This window comes from Malus domestica, chromosome 14, assembly GCF_042453785.1.
Source record: "Malus domestica chromosome 14, GDT2T_hap1".
Classification (NCBI taxonomy): Eukaryota; Viridiplantae; Streptophyta; class Magnoliopsida; order Rosales; family Rosaceae; genus Malus; species Malus domestica.
The window spans coordinates 26398336-26422005 of NC_091674.1; the positions used below are offsets into that span (position 1 = coordinate 26398336).

General features: G+C 38.1%; 4 protein-coding genes across 8 annotated transcripts; 3 read left to right on the top strand and 1 right to left on the bottom strand.

Moving 5' to 3' along the window:
- The first annotated feature begins 2614 nt into the window (after positions 1–2614).
- Positions 2615–4601, top strand: LOC103424508 (iron-sulfur cluster assembly protein 1-like). The gene is made up of 3 exons (XM_008362588.4): positions 2615–3029; positions 3697–3751; positions 4229–4601. The coding sequence occupies exons 1-3, from the start codon at positions 2723–2725 to the stop codon at positions 4386–4388; spliced, it is 522 nt and encodes a 173-aa protein (XP_008360810.2). The 5' UTR covers positions 2615–2722; the 3' UTR covers positions 4389–4601.
- A 2021-nt stretch (positions 4602–6622) lies between these two features.
- On the top strand, positions 6623–15207 carry LOC103455216 (pantothenate kinase 2). 2 transcript variants are annotated; one of them, XM_008394807.4, is made up of 23 exons: positions 6623–6795; positions 7200–7547; positions 8086–8298; positions 8468–8526; positions 8631–8747; positions 9311–9430; positions 9519–9613; positions 9721–9814; positions 9966–10097; positions 10256–10368; positions 10492–10684; positions 11679–11887; positions 12190–12234; positions 12391–12439; positions 12726–12808; positions 13038–13154; positions 13268–13331; positions 13609–13755; positions 13856–14014; positions 14104–14187; positions 14279–14473; positions 14607–14678; positions 14823–15207. In XM_008394807.4, exons 2-23 carry the CDS (start codon positions 7274–7276, stop codon positions 14910–14912), a joined length of 2724 nt encoding a protein of 907 aa, XP_008393029.2. In that variant the 5' UTR covers positions 6623–6795; positions 7200–7273; the 3' UTR covers positions 14913–15207. The 2 variants fall into 2 exon arrangements, with proteins under 2 accessions (XP_008393029.2, XP_070668615.1); XM_070812514.1 differs by having other exon boundaries at positions 6643–6795; positions 7195–7547.
- A 782-nt stretch (positions 15208–15989) lies between these two features.
- On the top strand, positions 15990–20605 carry LOC114819177 (serine/threonine-protein kinase ATM-like). Of its 4 annotated transcripts, XM_070812516.1 has the most exons (4): positions 15990–16340; positions 16554–19487; positions 19611–20374; positions 20460–20605. In XM_070812516.1, the coding sequence occupies exons 2-4, from the start codon at positions 16601–16603 to the stop codon at positions 20490–20492; spliced, it is 3684 nt and encodes a 1227-aa protein (XP_070668617.1). In that variant the 5' UTR covers positions 15990–16340; positions 16554–16600; the 3' UTR covers positions 20493–20605. The 4 variants fall into 4 exon arrangements, with proteins under 4 accessions (XP_070668617.1, XP_028948734.2, XP_070668616.1 ...); XM_029092901.2 differs by having other exon boundaries at positions 16554–20374; XM_070812515.1 differs by having other exon boundaries at positions 19611–20605.
- Positions 20606–21027: 422 nt separating this feature from the next.
- On the bottom strand, positions 21028–22656 carry LOC103455215 (uncharacterized). Its single transcript, XM_008394806.4, has 2 exons — positions 22445–22656; positions 21028–21914 (listed from the first exon to the last, which is right to left on the bottom strand). Exon 2 carries the CDS (start codon positions 21771–21773, stop codon positions 21192–21194), a length of 582 nt encoding a protein of 193 aa, XP_008393028.2. The 5' UTR covers positions 21774–21914; positions 22445–22656; the 3' UTR covers positions 21028–21191.
- Between the last annotated feature and the right edge of the window lie 1014 nt (positions 22657–23670).

Consider the following 23670-nt stretch of genomic DNA (forward strand, 5'->3'; position numbering starts at 1 on the left):
CGACCTTGCTCTTTAGGACGACTAATTCAACAAGGTTTAAAGATTCAACTTGAAGGAGGTTCTAGATGATATAGTTCTCAAGAATTACGGACTTGGAAGTGAAATCTATCAAATTTGTTGTTGGAGTTTTCTCTTTTTTTTTTTCAATGGCCATTTGCTTTTATGTATATTATACACGAAGAAAAATAAATGGTCTCACTGTGAAAGTGACATTTTCTTGGGCAAAAGACTTTTCATGGTGTACGTACAAATTATGAAAGTTGATTGTTTATGCACCAATATAATTGGAAGCTCTCCACCAAAGTTTTTTAAAAAATAGAAAAAATGTAAAAGAAAACAGAACATCGATGCTTCATTTTCAACATATTAGGTAATGCCCTAATATTGGCCCCCCATGACATAAGTAGGGATTCTAAATGTATGATAATATTATGGTGAGAGTGATAGAGAAAGATCAGTATGGGTTGGGTTGGTTTTCTCAACCCAGAAAATATTAGTAGCAAATGGATATTGATCTTAAGGGGAAACGATAATTTAAAATATAACTTTTAGATTAACTATATGTCATAAAGTGCAGTATTTTCTATTCGACTTTAACATGGATGAACTATGATATATATGATATCGTGTCGAGTTGGGAACAGTTTATCCAAACATAAGACGTGTATATGACCACTCCACTATTCCGAAGTTTTTTTTTTCTGGATTAGGAACACACAATTTTGGACATTTTCCCTACGAATTAAAACTGACTTTGTTGACAGAAATGTAAACAATATGTTTTTTTATGAACATTTTGTTTATTTACGTGATGCAGAGTATTAGCAACACGGGGCTCGTTGGAAATTACTTTTAAAATGGTTGAAAATAATGAAAGTGCTTTTACGATCAGTCCTTAGTAAAAATGCAATTGAATTATTATAGAAAGAACTAATGTTTCTTGCATGAAGCACTTCAAATTCTTTTAGAACCCAAAAATATTTTTTTTTAAAAGTGCTTTTAGTCATTTTAAAAATATTTCTAAACGAGCTCTAAGTTGTTATTCAACGATACCGTAAAGTAAAGCTAAAATAACTAAAATTCCAAAATTAACTAGAACCCTAGCTTAACTAGTTTACGCGCTTAACCTTCTAGATGTTCATGCATTATTCTGTCTTTTTAATGGACTAAATTAAAGAAAAATTACAAGACACAAAATAAGTGCGCAAAGGAGAAAAAGTTGGGTTTACGCAAATTATTTCTCAAATAATATATTATTTTTAAAACTCACTTTAAATATAAGTCAATAGTTTACATATACGAATGAATAACTCATCAACTAGAACAAACCAAGCCAAGTATAATACGATGTGCAAATTTCTTGGGTGCGCAAAAGCAAGATTTATTGATCAACTCATTTTGCTCATCAAAAGCATCATGGGTTAGATAATAAACAAGCCAATCGCGCACACACACACATATATGTATGTATGGAGGTCCCCGAGCTTACACCACACAAACACACACACATATGTATGTAGCTGCAACCCTTTTTTTGGAGTGAGTTCAGTGTGTGAAACCAGCACTATGAACATTAAGAACAAGATGGAGGGGAAGTTAGGTTCGTTGAGGAACCCATCTGTCCAGCTAGCTAGATCCTTCTCAGTTCTCACTCGTATATGATAATACCAATAACATAGGTTCATAAAAATAAAATTTCGGATTTAAAAAAAAAATACAATTATTGGTTATTGAAACCAAAGCTTGAGGTTGATAACGTGAGATGGCCGACTCGTCTTATGTATTAAACGAACTGGTCCAAGCTATGGTGGACCGACTTTAATGCGTGGGCTAGTGGTGTTAAAAATTCTCTTGGATATAGATAACTGCAGAGATTCACACATTTTAAATTCAATGGGATGAATGTGATAATATAACTCTCAGCCTTAATTATCATGTATACATGTATAACACTTTAAAATATTCACTCTTTTTATAATCTAGAATTTCTCTTTCTTCGTCTTTCAAATTTAGGAGTATTCTTTTTGTATGTAATGTAATAATAAATATAAATTCTTTTGGTTTAGTATTTTTCTTATTCTGAAACATTTAATTAGGTTCTTGGGTCATTTTACTAAGGGGTATATCTGTCATTCAATTTTCTTCAAAACTTTGGGTGCCCAAATATCACTTTTGGGTGTACACAGACCCAATCATTTTACAATGGTAATATAAAAAGCCCAGGCTCGTTGATAATTGGATCAAGGTCCAAACAGGCCCAAATGGGCTTATGACAACCCGAGCGAAACCTCTACCGTCCACTTGCCAGGAGGATTTTAGTTGGATTCTCTTTGAGAGGATTATAGAGATCCTTTAATTATATTCGTTCATTGTATATTATGCGGTCAGAAATTATTGTAAATTTTTTTATTTAAAATTGAATATAAATAATACTTGATAAAAACTGACCACACGATATATGATGAACGAATGTAATTAAAGGATTTAACGAGGATTTTCTCTTCACTAGTTCATCCAGAAATCTGGAAAACTTGCTTTCTTAAACATCTGTCATATCACATTTTAAAACAATCTCCGCCGTCCACGTGTCCACAACCAAACCGCCATCCAAAAATGGGAATCTACAAATATCGTAGTCGTTTTTTGTTATCCAATTTCTCTCCGCCTTCGTTCACAAAAACCGAATATTTCACCCTGAAAATTTTGCAACCGCGAAGCAAAAATGTTGAGACTTGCGGCGAAGAGGATTCTCCAAGGCGGCCGTCTGGGCTCGCCGGAGGCTCAGTCACCGGCGGTCCTGAGCCTGCCACGTATGTACCACGAGAGGGTGGTGGACCACTACGACAACCCCCGCAACGTCGGAACGTTCGACAAGAATGACCCGACGATCGGCACGGGGCTCGTTGGCGCTCCAGCCTGTGGCGACGTGATGAAGCTCCAGATTAAGGTCGATGACAGCACGGGAAAGATTGTTGATGCTTGCTTCAAGACCTTTGGGTGTGGATCGGCCATTGCTTCTTCTTCTGTCGGTTAGTCACGTATATATGTGTATATATTCAGATATTTGTTTATGTTATTGACTGTTTGGTTGCCTAGAAGACAGAAGAATGAATCTTTTTAATAGCAATCTGAATTCGAAGCATCCTATGGACTGTAGTGTTTATTGACTGAATTATTTGGTGCTTTGTTGGTTTAGTTTGAGGTACGCATAAGCATGTGTAATTTTTGAGCTTATAACTTGTTCTGTTGGGTTGCCAATTAAAATGTCCAGGTGTTTAGATTGAATTCATGCATTTTCCCGAGTTTTCGTATTTCATTGCAATTCGTACAAGACATTTTGTTGATGTATGATTAATTTGTTTATCTGTGTAATATGTATGATTAATTTGATTATCTCCTGCATGGTTGCATTTCATCCTGGTACCTGTATCAGTAATCAATCAATTGCATGCACAATTTGGGGTAATGGGAGATTTTCGCCCATTGAAACAAATCCGGTGTGTTTTCGCTTTCTTTGAAGCCAATAAATTTGGAATTGTAACATTTCTATAGGTTTAAGATGCATAATTGTTACTGTATCATGGCATATGATGCTTACCTTGCATAGTTTTTTGTCGTAATTTGGCGAATATGATTCTTTCTGGACAGATAGCTTCGATTTAATTTTTCTAATGCTGGGTTTGTATCTTCTTTCAGCTACGGAATGGGTGAAGGGGAAACAAATGGAGGAAGTCTTGACGATTAAGAACACGTGAGTTCTGCTCTTCCTCCTATATTCTTATCGAATTTCTTTTGTTCATATTTCGCTGATATTTTCGTCAACATTATGGACTTGGATATCTAATTGAGTGCGTATTTTTGGTTTGCATCATGCTAGTTTTACTCTTTCAGTATTTATATTTGTTTGTATAATACTTGCCAATGGCAATTGCATGCTAATTTGGTTCGTAAGTGTTTATTGTGAACTTTGATTCGATACTATGCCCAAAAGGTAGGATTTTTACCGTGTTTTCGTTGTCCTGCTTAGTCAAATAGCCTTGTTTGGTGCCCCTTTTGCCAACTAACCGTCCTCTTACTGGCCTTTGCCATAGTGATTTATGTTATCCGTTTGAGGTCTGGTTTGCTGTTGCTCAGAATTTGTTCTGCTGGAAGCTTTGATAGTATGTGTCATTCTCTTCACACATTTTTGCTCATTGTTTCAATTGGTTCTTTTGAAATGTCGTTGCAGAGAGATTGCAAAACATCTTTCACTTCCTCCAGTGAAGCTTCACTGCAGCATGCTCGCCGAGGATGCCATTAAGGCAGCTGTTAAAGACTATCAAACCAAGCAAACCAAAAAAACTGGCGGTACAGAGGCATCTCCTGCGGAGAAGGCTGTCAATGCTTGATTCTTCTCTCATGTGAAATGATGATGAAATTTACAGGGTATAGTTCTCCACCTCTTGGTTGTTTACTAGATGTTATAATAATGGTGGTACAGATTAGCGTTCCTCGAATCCTTTGTTTTCTTTTCGTGTGGAATTGCGGCTGTATGAACAAACAAGTTTATTTTTTATGTGTAATGTAAATTAGATATATGAAGGCGGCATTTAACGTGTTCATATGAATCGTTAACATGTTCAAACTCCTCCAGCTTATTCGAACTCCAAAACGCGGTCGAGTCTCTATTTTCTGGGTCCTGAGACAACGGTGGATTGGTGAAGCGTTTGGTGGTGAAAATGTTAGTAGGTTTTCCTCTCTTCTTTGTTGGAGTGGATCTGTACCTTAAGTTTTTAGGGTGTTTTTAAAGTAGGTCACGAGATTTTAATTTTTAACATTTCAGTGTCATACTTTGAAGTTTTAAAAACACAGTACCTTGAGTTTAAATGAATCACTAAAATGATTGCTTTTGCTAAAGCCCACATAACGACAAAGATCGCAAACAACTGCTGCTGGTGATAACATTTTTGAAAGAGAGCTGAATATAGTACGTATTTAAAAGCTTACAAAATCATATATGAATATAATCTTATCTAATTATGTTCACCCTAATATTTTTTTTTTAAGTTAGAACTTTTTAGTTTCCTCCAATATTGTATGGCCAATGATCCCTGTTGGAACCAGACAATTTCTTTATGTTGATTTTTTTTGGGTTGAAAAATGGGCTATATGCTGTTAACTCAAACAAAAATATACTAAATTTTTAAGAACAAAGCTAACCGAACAAGATAATAAGAACTCACACATGAGAAAATTAATCGATATTGTCTATTATCTAATTGTTAGAATCTTTGACTTTCGAAACAAAAAAAAGCAGGATGTCATGGTTATGTTATTTAAATTAAGAAGTAGAAGACTTGGTAAATGGTGTCCAAAAAGAACAAGGTACACTAATATAGCCGGAATCACAGTAAGTGACCCAATGGTAATGGCGGATCGAGGCTTCCCAATAAACAAAAAGAAAATGTGGGAGGTCTTGGTTTCAATGCTCCGAGGTTGGTGAGTCTTCTTGACTGTAGTTATGGACAGGGTGAAATTCCTGATAGCCTTTTCGGACCAAAAAAAAAAAAAAACTGAGACTTACCATTACTTATCTTTTGTTTTTTAGACTATGAACTTATACAGCTGGTAGTCATAACGTTGGTTTATGGCAGGGTATTAATGGGTTAATTACACTCACACCCCCTCAAGTTTATTGTGTTTTCACAAAACCCCTTCACTTTTGAAACATAACACTAACACTCCTTAAGGTTTTAGTTCACTATCACATAACCCCTTTAGGACAAAGTTGCCCTCATTATAAATTATACTTTTAAAAAAAATGAAAAATCCTTTGAATAAATAGAATAAAAATTCAAATTAATTAAACAATAAAATAATTAAAGAAATATCGTTATCTTCAACCAAGGACTTGAATTTTTTGCAGAATTCATCATAAAAAAGTTCGAGGTTTCCAACAACAACTTTCATTTCGTGAGGAAGATTTTTGGAAGTTCAGCAGTTTTCATATTTTTTTTATGGCGAAGAGTGAGGCCAGGCTTATGGAGAGGCTGATTGATCCAAAAACCGAGATGAAGGAGTAGCTTCTTGTGAGGATGGCTAGGGAGGAGGTGAAACATGTTAAGAATTTTTATTATGTTGTGAATGCGGAGGGGATGCCCTAATTAAAAATAAGGGTAAATTTGTCTTTAAAAAAATACTTTAAGGTGATTTCAGCCCTCTAGGGATTATGTGAAAGTAAATTAAAATCACAAGAGGTGTTAGTTTTATGTTTCAAACGTAAATAGGTTTTGTGAAAACATGATAAACATGAGAAGGCGTTAGTATAATTAACCCGTTTATGACATATGAACCAATAATTAAACTCTCACATAAATTTTAAGGAAAACTAATGAAAATGGCTTGAAAACTTTGAGTTTTAAAGATAATGACAAAATAAAGGGTAAAGTAAATAGTATCAGATTTAACTTTTTAGTATAAAAATATGATCTTTCGTTAAAATAAACAGTAACGGGCTTTTCGTTAAAACTCTCTAAAGTTTATGCTGCAAGGCTCGAAATCATAGGCTGTTTGGCGCGAAATCAGCACAACTCTCACGCGCTTCCTATGCGAGTACGTTTACACCACCCAGCCCTTCAATCACAGGAGGAACCAAACAAAACCGATCAGAAACCGGAGACAGACACAAAAACTGTTGACTGCCCCAAGTCTCCTACAAGGAAAAGAACCAATCTTTCATAATCTCCCCTCCTAAATCCTCGTATTACTGTGTTGCTGTCTACCGTCCTCTCGGATTCAAAGTTTCACACTTTTAAGGTCCGCATTTGATTTGGTTTTTCGTTAACATTTCCAGTTCAACCAGTTCCCTCCCACTTCCTCACCTAATCAAAATTTTTAAACTTTTTATTGTTTTTTTTTATAATCTTCTGGGTCCATTTATTTCTCCTTTTTTTTTTCTGTTTAATTACATAATTTACATGTTTCTTCTTACCATTTGATGTAAATTTTGTCTGAGGTGGTCCAGATACATTTAAAAGCTTGATAATTTCATCCTATTTTTCACTTGGGTCCCCAAGTTCAGAAATTTTAATTCAAATATTGAATCTTGTCACAAGGGTTTTCTTCTGAATCAGTAAATAGTTTCAAAGTTTGTAAATTTAAAGCAATGTTCTTAATTGTTTCAGTCAAATTTTAATTAATTAATTGTTTATTAAGTACAGAGGAGGACAAAGTGGGCACACATAAGCCAAAGGGAAGCAGTTGAGAGGTTGGGAGGGGGTGAATTTTTGGATTAATGGCTGGTTTTGGAACTAACGATATAAAAGGGAGAGAGAAGGAAGAAGGTGACAAAAACAGTAATACTTTAGAGTCCCATGTGGTGATTAGAACAGAAGGAGGAGAGGTTGGTCAAAGTAGTAGTGAGAGAGATACGATTCACCGGTCAGGTTCCCGGCCTCAGTTGGACCTCAGCAAAGCTGCCATTCAAGGGAATTTTGAAGAGAGGGACCCCGCAATTCTTCTGCCTAATCAGTCTGATGACTTGTCTCACTTGGCTTTGGACATTGGAGGTATAATTTGTGTTCCTCACTTGAATCACTTGCTTTTGAAAAGTCTTTGCGGTTTTTGGTTTCTAAATTTTCTGTTTTATTGGTTAACTATTGGTAATTCTGGTGTTAGTTTTCAGTGCATGGGTTGTGTTTTCTTTTGTTCTCTGCTTAGCTTTTTAGATTAAAGTGAACATCTTTTTTAAGGAAAGTAGAAGTTTGATCTGTTGGAGGAAGGGGCCTGTAGCTCAGTTGGTTAAGTGCGTTCGCCAATGCACGGAGGTCTCGTGTTTGATCTCCCCCTCCCCCAATATGGCATGTATAAAGATATGTTTGATTTGGTGAAGAGAAAGTGAAATTATGCATGCCATGCTATATGATTCCAGTGTGAACTTCTTAATTGTGATTGTTGGTGCTATAATTTCTGGTGTTTTAAGTTTAACTGTGAATTTGTGATCAGTACCTGGCTGTGTGGGATCGCATGTAAATTTTGAGTTCGAAGAAACTGTTTTAGTGTGTTTATAAAGATCGGCGTTTTAAGCTGTTTAATGGTTAATGGCAGGATCTCTCATCAAGTTGGTGTATTTCTCAAGACATGAAGGCCAATCAATTGATGATAAAAGGAAGAAAACTTTGAAGGAAAGGTTGGGAATATCAAATGGTAGTAGGAGAAGCTACCCTATTCTAGGTGGGCGGCTTCATTTTGTGAAGTTTGAGACAAACAAGATTAACGAGTGCTTAGACTTCATCTATTCCAAGCAGCTTCACCGTGGTGGTATATTTTTTCTTGATGTACTTTTCTCTTGTTCAGTTGTTTTATTTGATAGCTAAGCATAGTAGATTTCTCGAACTTGTATGATATTTATGCTTGAATCCTTATGTAACTATGTCAATTTTTAGCAAAATAATATACCTATGTTCTAAGAAAGACAAATTGTGGATAGGAACGGATGCTCGTATCTGGAATCCTGATGCCCCAACCAATGAAAGTTCTGTAATCAAGGTAATATAAGTGTTTATCGATCTTGTTATGTATTTTGGAATTCCATTATTTCTGTGTATTTTTGGGGATCATACTAATATCAATGAATGAATTCTTGCCTGAAGGCTACAGGTGGTGGGGCATACAAGTTTGCGGACCTCTTCAAAGAACGGCTTGGGGTTAGTCTTGACAAAGAAGACGAAATGAATTGTCTAGTATCTGGAGCAAATTTTCTCCTCAAGGTGGATGTTGATACAAGATAACATTTTCTTATGGATTAGGTTTTTTAGCTCCTTTTGATGTGTATTTTTGTATGAAAATGATATGAACTTGTATGTCCATTAGTTTCCAGTAAGAACATTAAAAACTTCTAATTCTCTGCTCCTGGGTGTTGACTTTGCCTCTATCAGTAAAATTGAGTTGAGTTCATACGTTACCAAGAAAAACAAACTTTAACTTTTGGCTTTTTGTTTCAATTCATTTGTGATATTAGAGATTTTTCCTTATTCGAGAAATCTGGCATTTAGTGTTTATTTGGTATTCTCAGTTGCTTATATCTCTTCTTTCCTATGGGAGTTCTGTCATTTATGTGTTGAATATATTACAGTCTGAAAAGAAAGACGGTGATTTGGAATTATCATGAGATTGTTCATTCATGGCTTGCTGATAAATTGTCTGGGTACCATATAGGGATGTCATCAAGTACTCTTATCATATTAACTTTTAGTACATTTTTGCCTTCTTTCCTCCATGATAACCGTACTTCTTTGAGAGGTAATTAGATGTTCCACCATGATTCTAGTAGGCAATACGTCATGAAGCTTTCACACACATGGAGGGTCAGAAAGAGTTTGTGCAGATTGACCAGAATGAATTATTCCCATATCTTCTAGTTAACATTGGGTCTGGTGTTAGTATAATTAAGGTAACTCTTTCTTATGTTTTCTTTTTGTTAATTGAATTCTGGAGGCTTGTTGAGTTTATTAATTATCAATTAATCTACGTTGCTATAGGTTGATGGAGATGGCAAATTTCAGCGGGTAAGTGGAACAAATGTTGGTGGCGGTACTTATTGGGGCTTGGGAAAACTGTTAACAAAGTGCAAAAGGTTTTTTTTTTTTTTTTTCGGATTAACTTTTTGTTGCTTTCTATTTTTCATCTCATCTCTTTCTAGAAAGTTTGTCCAGGTCTTTGACTAATTCATTCCCTTATCAGTTTCGATGAGTTGTTAGAGCTGAGTCAACGGGGAGACAATGGTGCTATAGACATGCTTGTCGGGGACATTTATGGTGGTATGGACTACTCAAAGGTATGCAGATTGTCTATTCTGTTGAGAACACTACTTTGAAGTTTGGAGCTGTAAATTAGTCAGAAATCTTGATATTGATTTTCATGAATTATGCAAATTTTCTTAATCTAGTGGTGAGACTAAGAATCCCTAATCATAAAACATGTTATAGATCGGTCTATCTGCATCAACCATCGCCTCTAGTTTTGGGAAGGCTATTTCAGAAAACAAGGAACTTGAAGACTACAGCCCTGAAGATATATCACTGTCTCTCTTACGAATGATTTCTTATAATATTGGCCAGGTGTGCTCTGCAGTTACAAGATTATGTCATGAAAATGCAATTTATGTTGTACCTCTGTCGAGTACAGAGATCTAAAGATGATAACAATAATTTTTGTTGTAAAGAACTAATAGATGTGCTAATTTTGGTAGATCTGATTGGACTGTTCTGCTGTGCAGATAGCTTATCTAAATGCACTACGGTTTGGTCTGAAGCGAATATATTTTGGAGGTTTTTTCATAAGGGGCCATGCTTATACCATGGACACTATATCCTTTGCGGTTCAGTTCTGGTACACATACAATTTTCTTATCAAGATTTAGTCGTTTATTCCTCTTCTTCCTTGTCTTTGATATTGAGTATAACTGTTTACTGTTTTATCTTAAAGTTTGAAAATATCGTATGTGTTTTTTAGGTCAAATGGAGATGCACAAGCAATGTTTTTGAGACATGAAGGTTTTCTGGGAGCTTTAGGTGCATTTATGAGCTATGAAAAGCATGGTCTTGATGACTTGAAGGTCCATCATTTAGTTGAAAGATTTCCTATGGGCGCACCATATACTGGAGGAAAGATTCATGGTCCACCACTTGGGGATTTGAACGAGAAGGTAAAATGTTATCAGAGTTGAAAAGACCTGACCCCGGGCTGCTGATTCTCTGATAATAATGGATCTGGGTTGTATGTTTTTCTCTTGTTTAGTTTCGGGAAGGCATGAATTCAGCTTTAATTTATCGGTCTGAAAAAAATTTAACAAGTTTAATGTCAAAATGTCCCGCAATGCATCACAGCTTTTTTCGGGGAGAGAATCAAATTAGAGTTGGAAAATTGACTCCACTACAATGATTCTCTAGAATCACATCTTTTTATACTTTTCCAAATAAATAAATAAATAACTGAGGCATCTTTGAAGATTAGATTATTGGAGCAACTATACAGTTGCATATATTCTTTCTAAAGGCCAACTTGGCTAAAAGGCAGAAGGGTTGGAATCTATGGATGAAAGAAATACCATAAGAGCTGCTAGAGTTTGGACTATAGGAATAGGAAAGGTTGAGCAATCAGCTGCGGTTTCCATCGTTATCAAGGACAGAGCTAGGAAAGTCTGTAGGGGTGGGCTACTTTTCTTTTTCTGTTCGAGGTAGGCTAATTTTATAAAAGAAGGTTGTGCTAGTTTCAAACTAGACAACTTTGGCTTATAAAGCTACATGCTATTTTTTGAAATTCCAAAATTTACCCTAGGCTATAGCCCACCCCAGCTTATTCTACCTCCGCCCTTGATTGTTATCTACTCTTCAGTATGTACAAGGCTACAAGCCATTGTTTTTTACTGGTCTCACCATGAATGCTCCTATATATCTTTCCCTAATGAGAGGAGCTTTAATCTTATGGTACTTTAGGTCTTTGTTGTCCGGGATTTGATGTTCTTCTTTTTCATGTTACTTGTATCAATTTCTTTACTAGTAAAATTTGGGTCTCTTGTAAAAAAAGGGAAATGATTATACTATGCTCTGTAATGGAATTCTAGTCTTTGGACAATTTTGTCTTTTCAAGTATGTCCAAGAAATCTTAGAACTTATGTGAGTCGGAAACCTTGATTGCAGATTTCATGGATGGAGAAGTTTGTTCGGAAAGGGACTGAGATTACTGCTCCAGTACCAATGGCTCCTCCTGGAACTACCGGACTTGGAGGCTTTGAAGTTCCTTCGTCCAAAGGAGGTACTCTGCGTTCTGATGCAAGTGCTTTAAACATTGGGGTCCTACATCTGGTACCCACGTTGGAAGTCTTTCCATTATTGGCGGACCCAAAAACGTAAGTCAACTTCTAGATTTTTATTGATCACTACCCTGCGAATATAGTTGCTGGGACCTAGATTAGATGGTAACTATACCTCTCTGATAGAGTGGAGTTCCAAGATCACCCTTCCCGTATGTCCTATCCTCACAAAGCTTGTACTTTTCGGAACTTCGACAGTTTCACTCAGTGTGTTGGTATCCTTTACAATGATACAAGTGAGACACTAATATGTTTGGTACAGCCGTGGGGCACGTCTTTTACCAGGATCTGATGATTGGTGCTGAGTTCTTACACTATTTTGGTTTTTGATGTTACAGGTATGAGCCTAACACTATTGATCTCTCAGATCCCGGCGAGTTAGAGTGAGTACATGCTGTTAGTTTTCTTTTTGTTTGGAAATCCTTAAGAATCCATCTGCACAACGCTAGTAACTATAATGTGTTATTTGAAATTGTTGATGTCCAAATTTATGAATGATTAGTTTGTTATGGGTAATTTGAGTGTCTTTTGTGCTATAGGTACTGGTTCACTGTGCTGTCAGAGCATCTACCAGACCTCGTTGATAAGGTAAACATAGCATCAGCTAGAGCATCTGTTTCATAGAACTGTATTTTTTTCAGAGTCTAAAGTTTTATAGGCAACCGGATGTCCGTCAGTTATAGTTAAATGTGGAAAATATTGAAAAGTTCACTTTCTCTTTGGTTTTTGTTTTTGCGGTTTTGCCTTTCCATTTTGTTAGTGCTCATTGTGTATTTAGAATCTTCCTTGATAATATTAATGCAAACAGAAATTCAGATTGGATACAATTTCATTATTGATTTATGACTTTGAGAGGTTGATGTGAATATGTTAGGCAGTGGCAAGTGAAGGTGGAACGGATGATGCTAAAAGAAGGGGCGATGCTTTTGCTCGTGCTTTTTCTGCTCACTTGGCACGGTATCTATGCTATGAGAAATTGTATCTAATATTTGTATTATATAACATTCTGGTCTGTTATAAAGCTTGAAACTCCTGGTTCTGTGTGTCATACATGTGCGTACAAGTTTGTAATGCTATCATGTATCCCGTCTGAAACTTTTTTTTTCCTAAAATAATATGTTCTTGGAGATCAAAGAGATTTTTATTTGTACTTATTCCATTTAACATCTTCCAACTGGCTGTATAGGTTGATGGAGGAGCCTGCTGCATATGGAAAGTTAGGGTTGGTGAATCTATTGGAACTAAGAGAAGAATGCTTGAGGGAGTTCCAATTTGTTGACGCGTATAGAAGTATAAAACAAAGGTAAAAGAAAATCTTTAAATAGTGTAAAAGAAGGTCTTGCCTAATGAAAGTCGTTGTTTCATATACTTAACTCATAGTGATTCTAACCCTCTCCTGGTTTACGAATGCAACAGGGAAAATGAGGCATCACTTGCTGTTTTAGCCGATCTGCTGATGGAGCTTGATAGTATGAGTGAGGTACAATTCCCGTTCTTCATTCAATATGGTGGTTACCAAATGCCATTATGGTATCAGTTGATATTTATCCGATTCATCTTTCATTCGGTCTTTGCAAAAGTTTAAAGAGTATGGAAGCCTACTCTATTATGGTTGAACTGTGGTAAATATAAATTATTGTGGGCACCTCGCTACATTTTCGGACAGTTTAGTTTGTTCCTTCCAGCACAGTTGAGCCATTCCAACTGGCACTTTTTGAACCGTTGTTCTGATCATTTGAAATCTTCTTAATTTACAGGAAGCAAGACTACTTACCCTTATTGAAGGTGTCCTTGCTGCAAACATTTTCGACTGGGGATCCCGTGCCTGCGTGGATCTCTATCACAAAGGAACGATTATTGAAATTTATAGAATGAGCCGCAATAAGATGCAAAGACCTTGGCGCGTAAGTGGATTCAAAACAAAGTTCCCATGTCCTTTCAGTTGTTTTAAATTAATTGCCAATTGGGTATTCGAATGTAAAAGAGCTGTTAATCTTTATGCAGGTGGATGACTTTGATGTTTTCAAAGAGAGAATGTTAGGATCTGGAGATACAAAACCTCGTCCGCATAAAAGAGCTTTGCTATTTGTGGATAACTCGGGTGCTGACGTTATTCTAGGAATGCTGCCCCTAGCACGGGAACTTCTCCGACGTGGAACGGAAGTAAGTTTATTGCTTCCCAAGGCTCATTCCGTAATCCGTATCTAATTAAGTTATGCAATGAAAATGCCGTAGTAAGATTGATTTTGCAGGTTGTTTTGGTTGCCAACTCCCTTCCGGCTCTAAATGATGCAACTGCAATGGAGCTTCCTGAAATTGTTGCTGAAGCTGCCAAGGTCAGTCCACAAGCATGATTAAGTCTTTTAACCTTTCTTTCGTACATATAAAATGACGAGGGAAAAAGAAACTGATTCTTCTAGTCAACAGCACTGTGACATTCTTCGCAGAGCTGCTGAAGCGGGAGGTTTACTTGTCGATGCAATGGTTAGCTCTCTAGATGGTTCCAAGGGAAATTCATCTTCAGTTCCGTTAATGGTTGTTGAGAATGGTTGCGGCAGTCCTTGTATAGACTTACGGCAGGTTAGCTCTGAGCTAGCCGCTGCTGCAAAAGAGGCCGATTTGGTATGATCCTTGTTCAAACTACTAAAACCATTGTCAAGCATTACTCATAACATGATAAACACCCGAAGAAAAAAACAGAATGAGTTAGAAAAACTCTTCGAATCATTCTATTGACTGAATACTATTCATGCAGGTTATCTTGGAAGGGATGGGCAGGGCTCTTCATACCAACCTTAATGCGAAGTTTAAATGTGATGCGTTAAAGGTGAGGATTTCAATGGTTGTCGGTATTAACCTTGGTGTGATGTTTCCGTTGGAGATAGCGAACCAAGTGAACTTTGATCCAACCTGCAATAGCATTCTACGGTTTTCTTTTACACTCCAATAACAAGAACGACTTCTTTTGCAGCTTGCAATGGTGAAGAATCAAAGGCTGGCCCAAAAACTGATCCAAGGCAACATATACGACTGTGTTTGCAGATACGAACCAGTAAGTTAAAAGCTCCGGTTCACATCATCTTGTAGCGTCTGGTTGTAAGCCACGGGAGGTCTCGATCTTAGGATACAACCGCTCGATACAACAACGATTAAAGACTATGATTGTATGCAGATTTACAAGGACCCCGATTCAGTGGCGGGGTTAATGGTTCTCTTCTTTGTATGTTATGTATTTGTTCATTGGCATCCGAAAGGATGCGGCTTTTCGCTTGTGCAATCAAAATTGAAACAAAATAATGTCGTCGACAAAGCTAAATTACGAAGAAAAAGAATCGAAATCGTCACCAATGGTTATATACTGCGACCAACTAGTTTATATCTTGGAACTTTTTTTCTGATTACGTAAAATCATTTGTGAAGGTTATACTCCGACTATACTCCTATCATTTTTTTTATCAAATTTACGAGATGCTTAACCATAGTTCGTTTTTACGACTTGTGATTGGAAATTCTCCTTTGATTTCTCTTAGAACATTTTCTTTTATCAATGTGAATTTGCGTTAAGTTACAGGATGGACTAATCATAATAATTAGCTATTGAATTCTTATCCTTGTGAATTTAAATGGTTCTAGTTGAGTAATCTCATTGATGTTTGAAGATATTCGAGAAGAAAATTACTTTGGAGGCTAATTTGTTGATGTTAAGCTACTTTACGAAATAAATGGGTCAAACAGTAATGTTGTCGTCTTTATTTAAACGTGTGTTATGTGAGTTAACTATGATAATGTGTTCTTTCTACTACCCATTAGTGATAATTAGTCTTCCTTTCATGCAACCGTACGAGGCAATAACATACTTTTAATCTTTGAATCCAACGATACGTCAAAACAGAGTCAATCTCTAAAAAATTACGGAATAAATATACATCATGCTAAAGGAGACTCAAATCTAGCAAAAGTTTAGTTAGTCAGTACTATAGTCTGATGATATTACTCTTCGTTTAGAAGTGAGAGCTCTTAAGTTCGAATCTCGTGGATAATGAATTCGATATTAAATTAAGTTGACTATTACGTAACTTAACCGAATTCCTCCTTTATATACTAAAAAAATCTAACAAAAGTCTAGAGTGCTTAGGTTCTCTCGTGTACTAGGAGGACGTGCAAGCCACAAAAACCACCTTTAAATACCGACATTTTGCTACAACACAGCCGAGAGCGACTCTCTCCCTCACTCACTCACTCACTCACTCACTCACACACACACACACACACACACTCTCTCTCTCTCTCTCTCTCTCTCTCTCCCCCTCTCACACACACACACATTCAGTTCGAAACGCATCTTTCGCCTCTTCGGCCTTTTCCCTACAAATTCCTCAAAACTTGTAACTCTCAAGGATCTCACTAGCCGACCCACCATTCCAGCTTAGGGTTCTTCTCGGATCACACAGGCTCAGCACTTATGGAACAATCATACATTTTTCTTGAGGTAATTTCATTGTTTACTCTTCTGTAATTTCATTCTGGTAATTATGGTTCTTAAATTTTAATTTTTTAGAGAAGAAATTTATTTAATATTTAGGTCTTTGCTATCATTCTGCCCTAAATTTTTTTTTTTTTTTTTTTTTGGGTGCTGAATTTTTTTAGTGATGATAACAAAGCTTTGTTCTTTTTTGTTTATTTTCGTTTTTTTCTTCATTAGGTTTGATGTTGGGAAAAATCGTTGGACTTGTTAGGAATTTGTAGACAATGGAGAGGCCAAAGACCCCAGAAACCCTAGAAGATCAAAACCCTAGTGGTAAAACCCTAGAAGGGGCATCTGAGTTGTTAGGGTGGAGTGAGAACTGTATTGGGTTGGAGTCATTTCCTGGAATTTTGGGAGGTAGTGGAGAAGGAGTTGGTGTTACTGGTAATGATGCGGGACTTGGTTATGTGGAAGGGGTGACTCAAGCGGTGGAAGCCGAGAAAGGAGTCCTGGATGGTAATAAAGGAGAGGATTTGGGATTGTTGGGTATGGAGGCAGTTTCTGGTGTGTTTAATAGTTGCATGAATGGTGTTGGGGCTGAGGAGGTTTGTTGGCTTAATGGTGAGGTTGGTGGGGAAAATAAGGCTCAAATGGGCTCCCAAAGGTTGCCATCCGAAATGGGAAATGACGTTCAGATGGATTTTGCGGAGCCAGAGTCAGATGGGAACGGGAACTTAGAGGATTTGGGTGGTAATGAGGATGAAGAGGGTGGAGTTGATGTGGAAAGCGATGCTCAAATGGGTTCCCAACAGTCCCTATCAGATAATGGAAATGACATGCAGACGGATTTTGCGGAGCCACAGTCAGATGGGAACGGGAACTTTGAGGATTTGGGTGGTAATGATAATGAAGAGGGTGGAGTTGATGTGGAAAGCGATGCTCAAATGGGTTCCCAACGGTTGCCATCAGATAAGGGAAATGACGTTCAGATGGATTTTGCGGGGCCACAGTCAGATGGGAACAGGAACCTTGAGGATTTGGGTGGTAATGAGCATGAAGAGGGTGGAGTTGATGTGGAAAATGATGCTCAAATGGGTTCCCAATGGTCGCCATCAGATAAGGGAAATGATGTTCAGATGGATGTTTTGAAGCCAGAGTCAGATGGGAACGGGAACTTAGAGGACTTGGGTGGTACTGATAATGAGGAGGATGGAGTTGAGAAGATTGCTGATGATGATGATGATGGTATGAATGAAGGAAAAACATTGGGATTGAATGGGATTGACTCAGTTGGGGTTGACTCATCTAGCAAGAAGATAGAAGTTTCGGATGATGGTATATCACTGTTCGTGGATTTTAGTGGTCATCCACCAGATGATCTTCAGGTGGCAAGTTGTCCTGGATTTGCAGGTACAGAAACTGTAGAAGAATTTGGACATGATGAACAGGAGAAGGATTTTGATTATCAAGGCTATGGTTTTTCTGCGGGTGACATTGTATGGATTAAAACCAAAACCCAGACATGGTGGCCTGGTAAAATATATGATCCAGTATATGCGTCGAAGTTTGGTGCCAGTGGGGATCCAGGGGGCTGTCTACTAGTTGGATATTTTGGGATGAGTCATGTAGCATGGTGCCATCCATACCAACTAAAACCTTTTCGTGAGTACTTTGAGCAGATGTCGGGGCAAAGCAAGGCTAGAATATTCCTTGGAGCTGTTGAGAAAGCACTCGAAGAGTTTGGTCGGCTTGTAAAATTGAATATGACTTGTTTGTGTGTTTTGAAAGAAAACCACCTGTCAGCCAGTGATGCAGAATCTATCAAAGGAATTCCCATGCCTGACCGCAAATCTGGCAAACTCGGTGAATTTTCAGTTGATCATTTTAATTCTGCAGAGTTTCTTGCGCATCTCAAAAATCTTGCACTGGTTGTTTCCATGGGTGGCACACTTGATTTTGTTGTCAAACGAAATCAATTATCAGCCTTCTACCGTTCCATAGGGCACAGCCAGCTGCCTATGCATCTACTCTGGGAAACAAATGATGCTGAAGATGGTGCTGATTGCAAGTCAATGGCTAAACGTAATGTCGACATTTGGGTTGGATATGGAGATACTGAGCTAGATGAAATGTTTTTGAAAAGCACACCATTAAATAACTCTCAGAAGGATGAAAGAAATGAAGTGTTAGACAAGGTTTTTGATGGAGACAATATTGCTGATGAAGGTTTCATCTCAGGTTCAAAATTGAGGAGGAGAAAGGTGAAGAGGGATTCTGACTTTGAATATGGTGATGTTGGAAATGAGGGAATGACTGAAAAAGGCATCGAATCAAGAGAACGGAAGAAGAGCAGGTACTTGTCTTACCCGTACATAAACTTGAGACAGAAGGGATTGCCTGCTGAAATGGATGATGAGGGAGTGGCTGCAAATATTGATGCCAGCCGGTCTAGTGGGTCGCCATCTAATTTTAAATTTACTGGTGAGAAGTTCTGGAGAAAGTGGTATAAAAGGCTTACAGGTGAAAGTAACATATCCGGTGACCCAAACTTAATAAATGCATCTTCTGCTGAGTTGCTTTCTGAAATCTACTCTACAGCTGTCAACTGCCTCTATCCGAACGAAAATAAGACATTTGATTCAGTTGCCTGGTTTGTTTCTAGATTCAGGATTTCGGTATTTCATGATGAATCTATTTGTAAAGCCTATCGTAACAATATGGTTGGTCAGGAAGATGCTAACCCCAACCTGTTGGGATATAGCGGTCAGAACGAGGCAAAATCTGAACCAAAGAAAAGGAGGAGAAAGTCTAAGTTGAAGCATCCAGGGGGCGAAGACACTGCCAGCATGCCAAATCTAGTTCAAAGCACTTCAACTGCTACAAAGAAAAGGGGACGACCAAATCTGGGAAGATTGAAGACTAAATCCCTTTCTGGACTGTCAGATGTGAATATTGGCATCACCCCTGATAGCTTTTTGGTGCAAGAGTCGTTGGACGTACACCCTCTCATGCCCTGTGGTAAGCAAAAGAATAGAAAGATCGATGATGTAGCAAGTCCCGTGTGTCTGCAGAATAAACAAACTACAGGAATTCCAGATTTAAATGGGAACAATCTTCTACCTGGCCTTCTTGGTGATGATCAACAGGCTATTGGCACTGCTGCTTCTGAAGGTAAAGTTTTGTTAGAAAATAGGTTAGGGAGTGAAACGGCTTCAGAGCATTTGAAGTCTAATATCCCTGCTGCCTTTGTAGATGTGAATGTAAAAAATATGAAACCTGGTTCTTTGGTTGTAGATCTGCGGGTTTCTCCTCAAGCTTTGTCATGCCTGGACCCCAAACGGAATACTGGCTTACTCTCAGCTGAAACTAGGCCTGCACAGAGAAAGAGAAAGAGAAAGGAGAAAGCAGAACAAAAGCTTCCGGCTGATGGTATTCCAGATTTGAATGGAAGTAGTGCTGAATGCAACTTATTGGGAAAGGCATGTCAAGAGTTTAGTGGCCTGACGCCTCCAATTAAACCAGAGCGGAAGAGGAGGAGGAGAAAAGGAGAAGCTACTGCTATGCAGCGGAAACTGGATGTGAATAATGGTAAAGCTCAGATTAATGATAAGGCTCTGGCAACTGCTCTTATGTTGAACTTTTCCCCAGGAGTAGCAATGCCTTCAAAAGATGATTTGATTTCAACATTTTGTCGGTTCGGACCTTTGAAGGAGTCGGAGACACAGATGTTGAAAGATCCTGGTAGTGCCCAGGTTGTATTCATGGAAAATGCTGATGCTGGGGAAGCACTTCGGAGTCTAGAGAAGGACAACCCTTTCGGAGGAAACCTCGTTAGTTACAAGCTCTTCCATCTTCCATCTGTGTCCAGGGTTTTAGAACCAGGTTGGTCTCTCCCCACAGGTCTAGCCTCTCCAAGTTTGCCTGAAAAGGCATCTCGCCTCGACTTCATAAGGCAGAATCTTCAGATGATGACATCAATGCTGGAGAACTCAGGAGACAATCTTTCTCCGGAGATGCGAGCAAAGCTGGAGTGTGAAATTAAGGCCCTCCTGCAGAAGGTGAGCTCCATGACTGGTTCTTCTTCCTCTTCTTAATTGGAATTGAAGGTTTTGGAAGTCTTATATGCGTTGTCTGTAAATGTAGGGAGTGACTCCTTCGGGCAGGCTCTGTAGGTGAATTAATGTTAGAATTGGAACCTTTGTAATTTATTGCATGCAAGGGCATAGGCAGATGACCTATTGCATTCAAACCTCTATGTATCTCTAGTAATTCGGCTTTTCATTATTTCATCTCTCCCTCTCTCTCTCCCTCCCTCCCTCCCTTTCGTATTATTGTTATTTCATCACTCGGTTCCTTCTAGTAATTCGGTTTTTCGTTGTATAGATTTTCTTATGGTTGTGTTTGGGGGGGTTCTTGTTTGTGTTTGGGCTGCAAAGTGAATGAAGCTGAATTTAAAACAATGATGAGTTACTTCACACGGGTCGGACGATTTGGTTTTCCTGTTTTGGACCGGTTTGTTTTTGGTTTTGAACGAAACAGGTCGGACCATTAGGTTTTTCTGTTTAGACCGTTATCTTTCAGTTTCAGCCTGGCCGGAGTTCTGGTTTTCAGTGGCGGCGGCAGAGGACTGGCTCCCACGCCGGACGTTCAAAATAGTCGGGCAGTGTTTCAATCTCCAAAACAGAGCTGGAAAACTTATTTCAAACCAAGCTTTTGCAGAAGAGTCACAAAATTATTGCTTCATATCAAATTTGCATTCACAACAGAAAATTCATATTCGAAAATCGCGAACAACTTTCTGGAGATCATGAAACCCGATTGAACAGAAACAACAATGCAAATCGTTTCAGGAACACAATAAAACAACTTCGAATGCTACTCCATGACGGCAACTCCTCCAGCCGTCTTTATTTTCTCAATTATGTCACTTGCTTCCTCTTTGGTAACCCCTTGTTTAAGCACACAAGGTACCTTCTCGACGAGATCTTTAGCCTCCTTCAATCCCAGACTGGTAAATGTCCTCACTTCCTTGATCACCTTGATTTTTGCAGCGGCATCGAACTTCTCCAATTTCACATCAAAAGCCGTTTTCTCCACCTTCTTTTCCTCGGCCTTTGAACCACCAGCCGCCCCTCCCTGTGAACCCAAGTCCAAGCCTTCTGTCGATATTGGTTGCAGCTTCGGATGCCTTAGCCTCTCAGCTAGAGTAGGACCAAGCTGGCGCCGTTCTTCAGTGGCCAGTGCTGCAATTCGCTCGGCAAGCTGAACGATTTTATCTGAAGGTGGAGGTCTAGGGCCGTACGGGTCATAGAATACCGGATATTTGTACTTTTTTGGCTTGGCATTGGGGTCCCGGGGCACAAAATCAGGTTGGAAGCAACGAAACTGCAAAGGACCAGTTGTTTCAGGGAGAGTGGGACGGGCACGAAAAGATCTGGCAACTGCAATGAGCCTCATGGTTCTTTTTGGATCAGTGGAAAAATTGCCTCATAGAATGAAAGAGAACTGAAAAGGCTGTTATCTGCATTAACCAAGTTGCACCATCGGGTTTATATAGCACAATCTGAACCAAATGGAAAATGTCGAGAAGTCGCTTGTCTGGAGGAAAATAAAAACAGAAGAAACTTCAATTAGCAAAAGGAGGAACATTCCTTATCATTGTAAGTGTTACGAATGCATCACCGGTCCTTCTGCAGACTGATGAAGTCTACAGCTTCAGGATCATGTTAAATGTCAATGTACATATGTAACAAAAAAACAAAAAAAACAACAACAACGAGAGAATTAAAATTAATGGAGAATTCAAAGGGGCATTTCCACAAACGTGTGGCGTGCAATGACAATGGCTCGTAGAAAACAAACAATTTACCAGAAAATAATACTCAAAAGCTATCAAATTTAAAAAACTAACACAATATTTAGCAATCCCATTAGCTCAAAAATCCCGCCCAAATCGTTTCACACAAAATTTACCCTTTTTTACTACAAACTCGTAATATGGTTCTGGGTTTCTCATAAAACTCAAAAACCTCCATGGAAGAAAACAAAAGCATCTGAATTCAACAAAACCAAAGGATATTCCAAAGCATAGGAATGATTTAAGAGAAACCCACAAGGAAGAAACTCACCGTAGCTTTATAAGTGCGAGCGAAAACAGCCGCCAACTCCAGGAGAGCGAAATGGGGCAGAGAAAGAGTGGAACAGTGTATATGGTTCGGTTCGGGTTACTCTTGGCCCAACTAAATCTGAAGATGGATTTGCCTAATTGTGCCCAAGGTTTCTGGGCTGGTGGACACAATAGTTTATTCCTAGACCCAATTCTGGGGCCCCAAGACTCCCAACCCAATTAAGAAAACCTACCCATTTAAGACTTGAGGCTAATCTCGAGATTCGAATCCACGACCTGAGGTGTGTGGCTAAACACTTTTAATCGACTGAGCTACAAGTCCTCTTATGCCCGATGGCCAAGTATAGAAGAACATCAAAAGTAAAGGAATGGGTAATATTTTTGGAAACGTGAGACTTGTCGTGGTCAACGGTGGCAGATATAATCTTAAGAAGGAATCTAGTTAGAACGCTGTTATTTGGAGCATATTTATTGATTTCGTCGTTGACTGCATCTCTAATACAAGTAATGTGAGCCAAATAACATTATTCTTGTCTTATATATTTATAAATTTACGAATGTATTAGTGTCGAGCGCATTGCATGCCGCACCTAACTTTTTGCCTACATAACTATATTATATATACCACGACAAGGCTTTTACAAAATAAACCTTCTTCAATTATTCAATTCAAGTCTGATCCATAGGGCAAAAAATATAAATAAAAAACATTAATTATCAAGTAAACTTAGGAGTTTTTTCTCTTTTATAATGTCAATTAGTAGCTTTGTTTGTTCTACTATGTTTTCTTACAAGTTGTGCAAAAAATTTCTTCTCCTTCCATGTCTATTTTCTTACACCAACAATGGGGTCCTCATGGCATGGAAGAACTCAAACTCAAAGATTAAATAGTAAGTTTTGCTTTCACTGAAAACTCTGGTTTGCTCTCCTTTTATGTCTCAACCATTCCCAACCAGAAAGGCAGTTTACAACACTTTATAACTTAAACACACTCCAATCTCCATCGACTTGAGATATTTTTCAGTGTGCTGAACACACGGCTCGATACATCATGTGTAATAATACGATTGGTTAAAAATTCAACTATTTTAATATGACACTTGGTGTGCCAAATTGAAAATTTTCTAACATCGACCATGGAGACAAATTGCACATGAAAAAGAGATAATTAAGACTACTGATTAAGTACTAAATAACACATAATCTATATTTAATTAAACTTTTAGA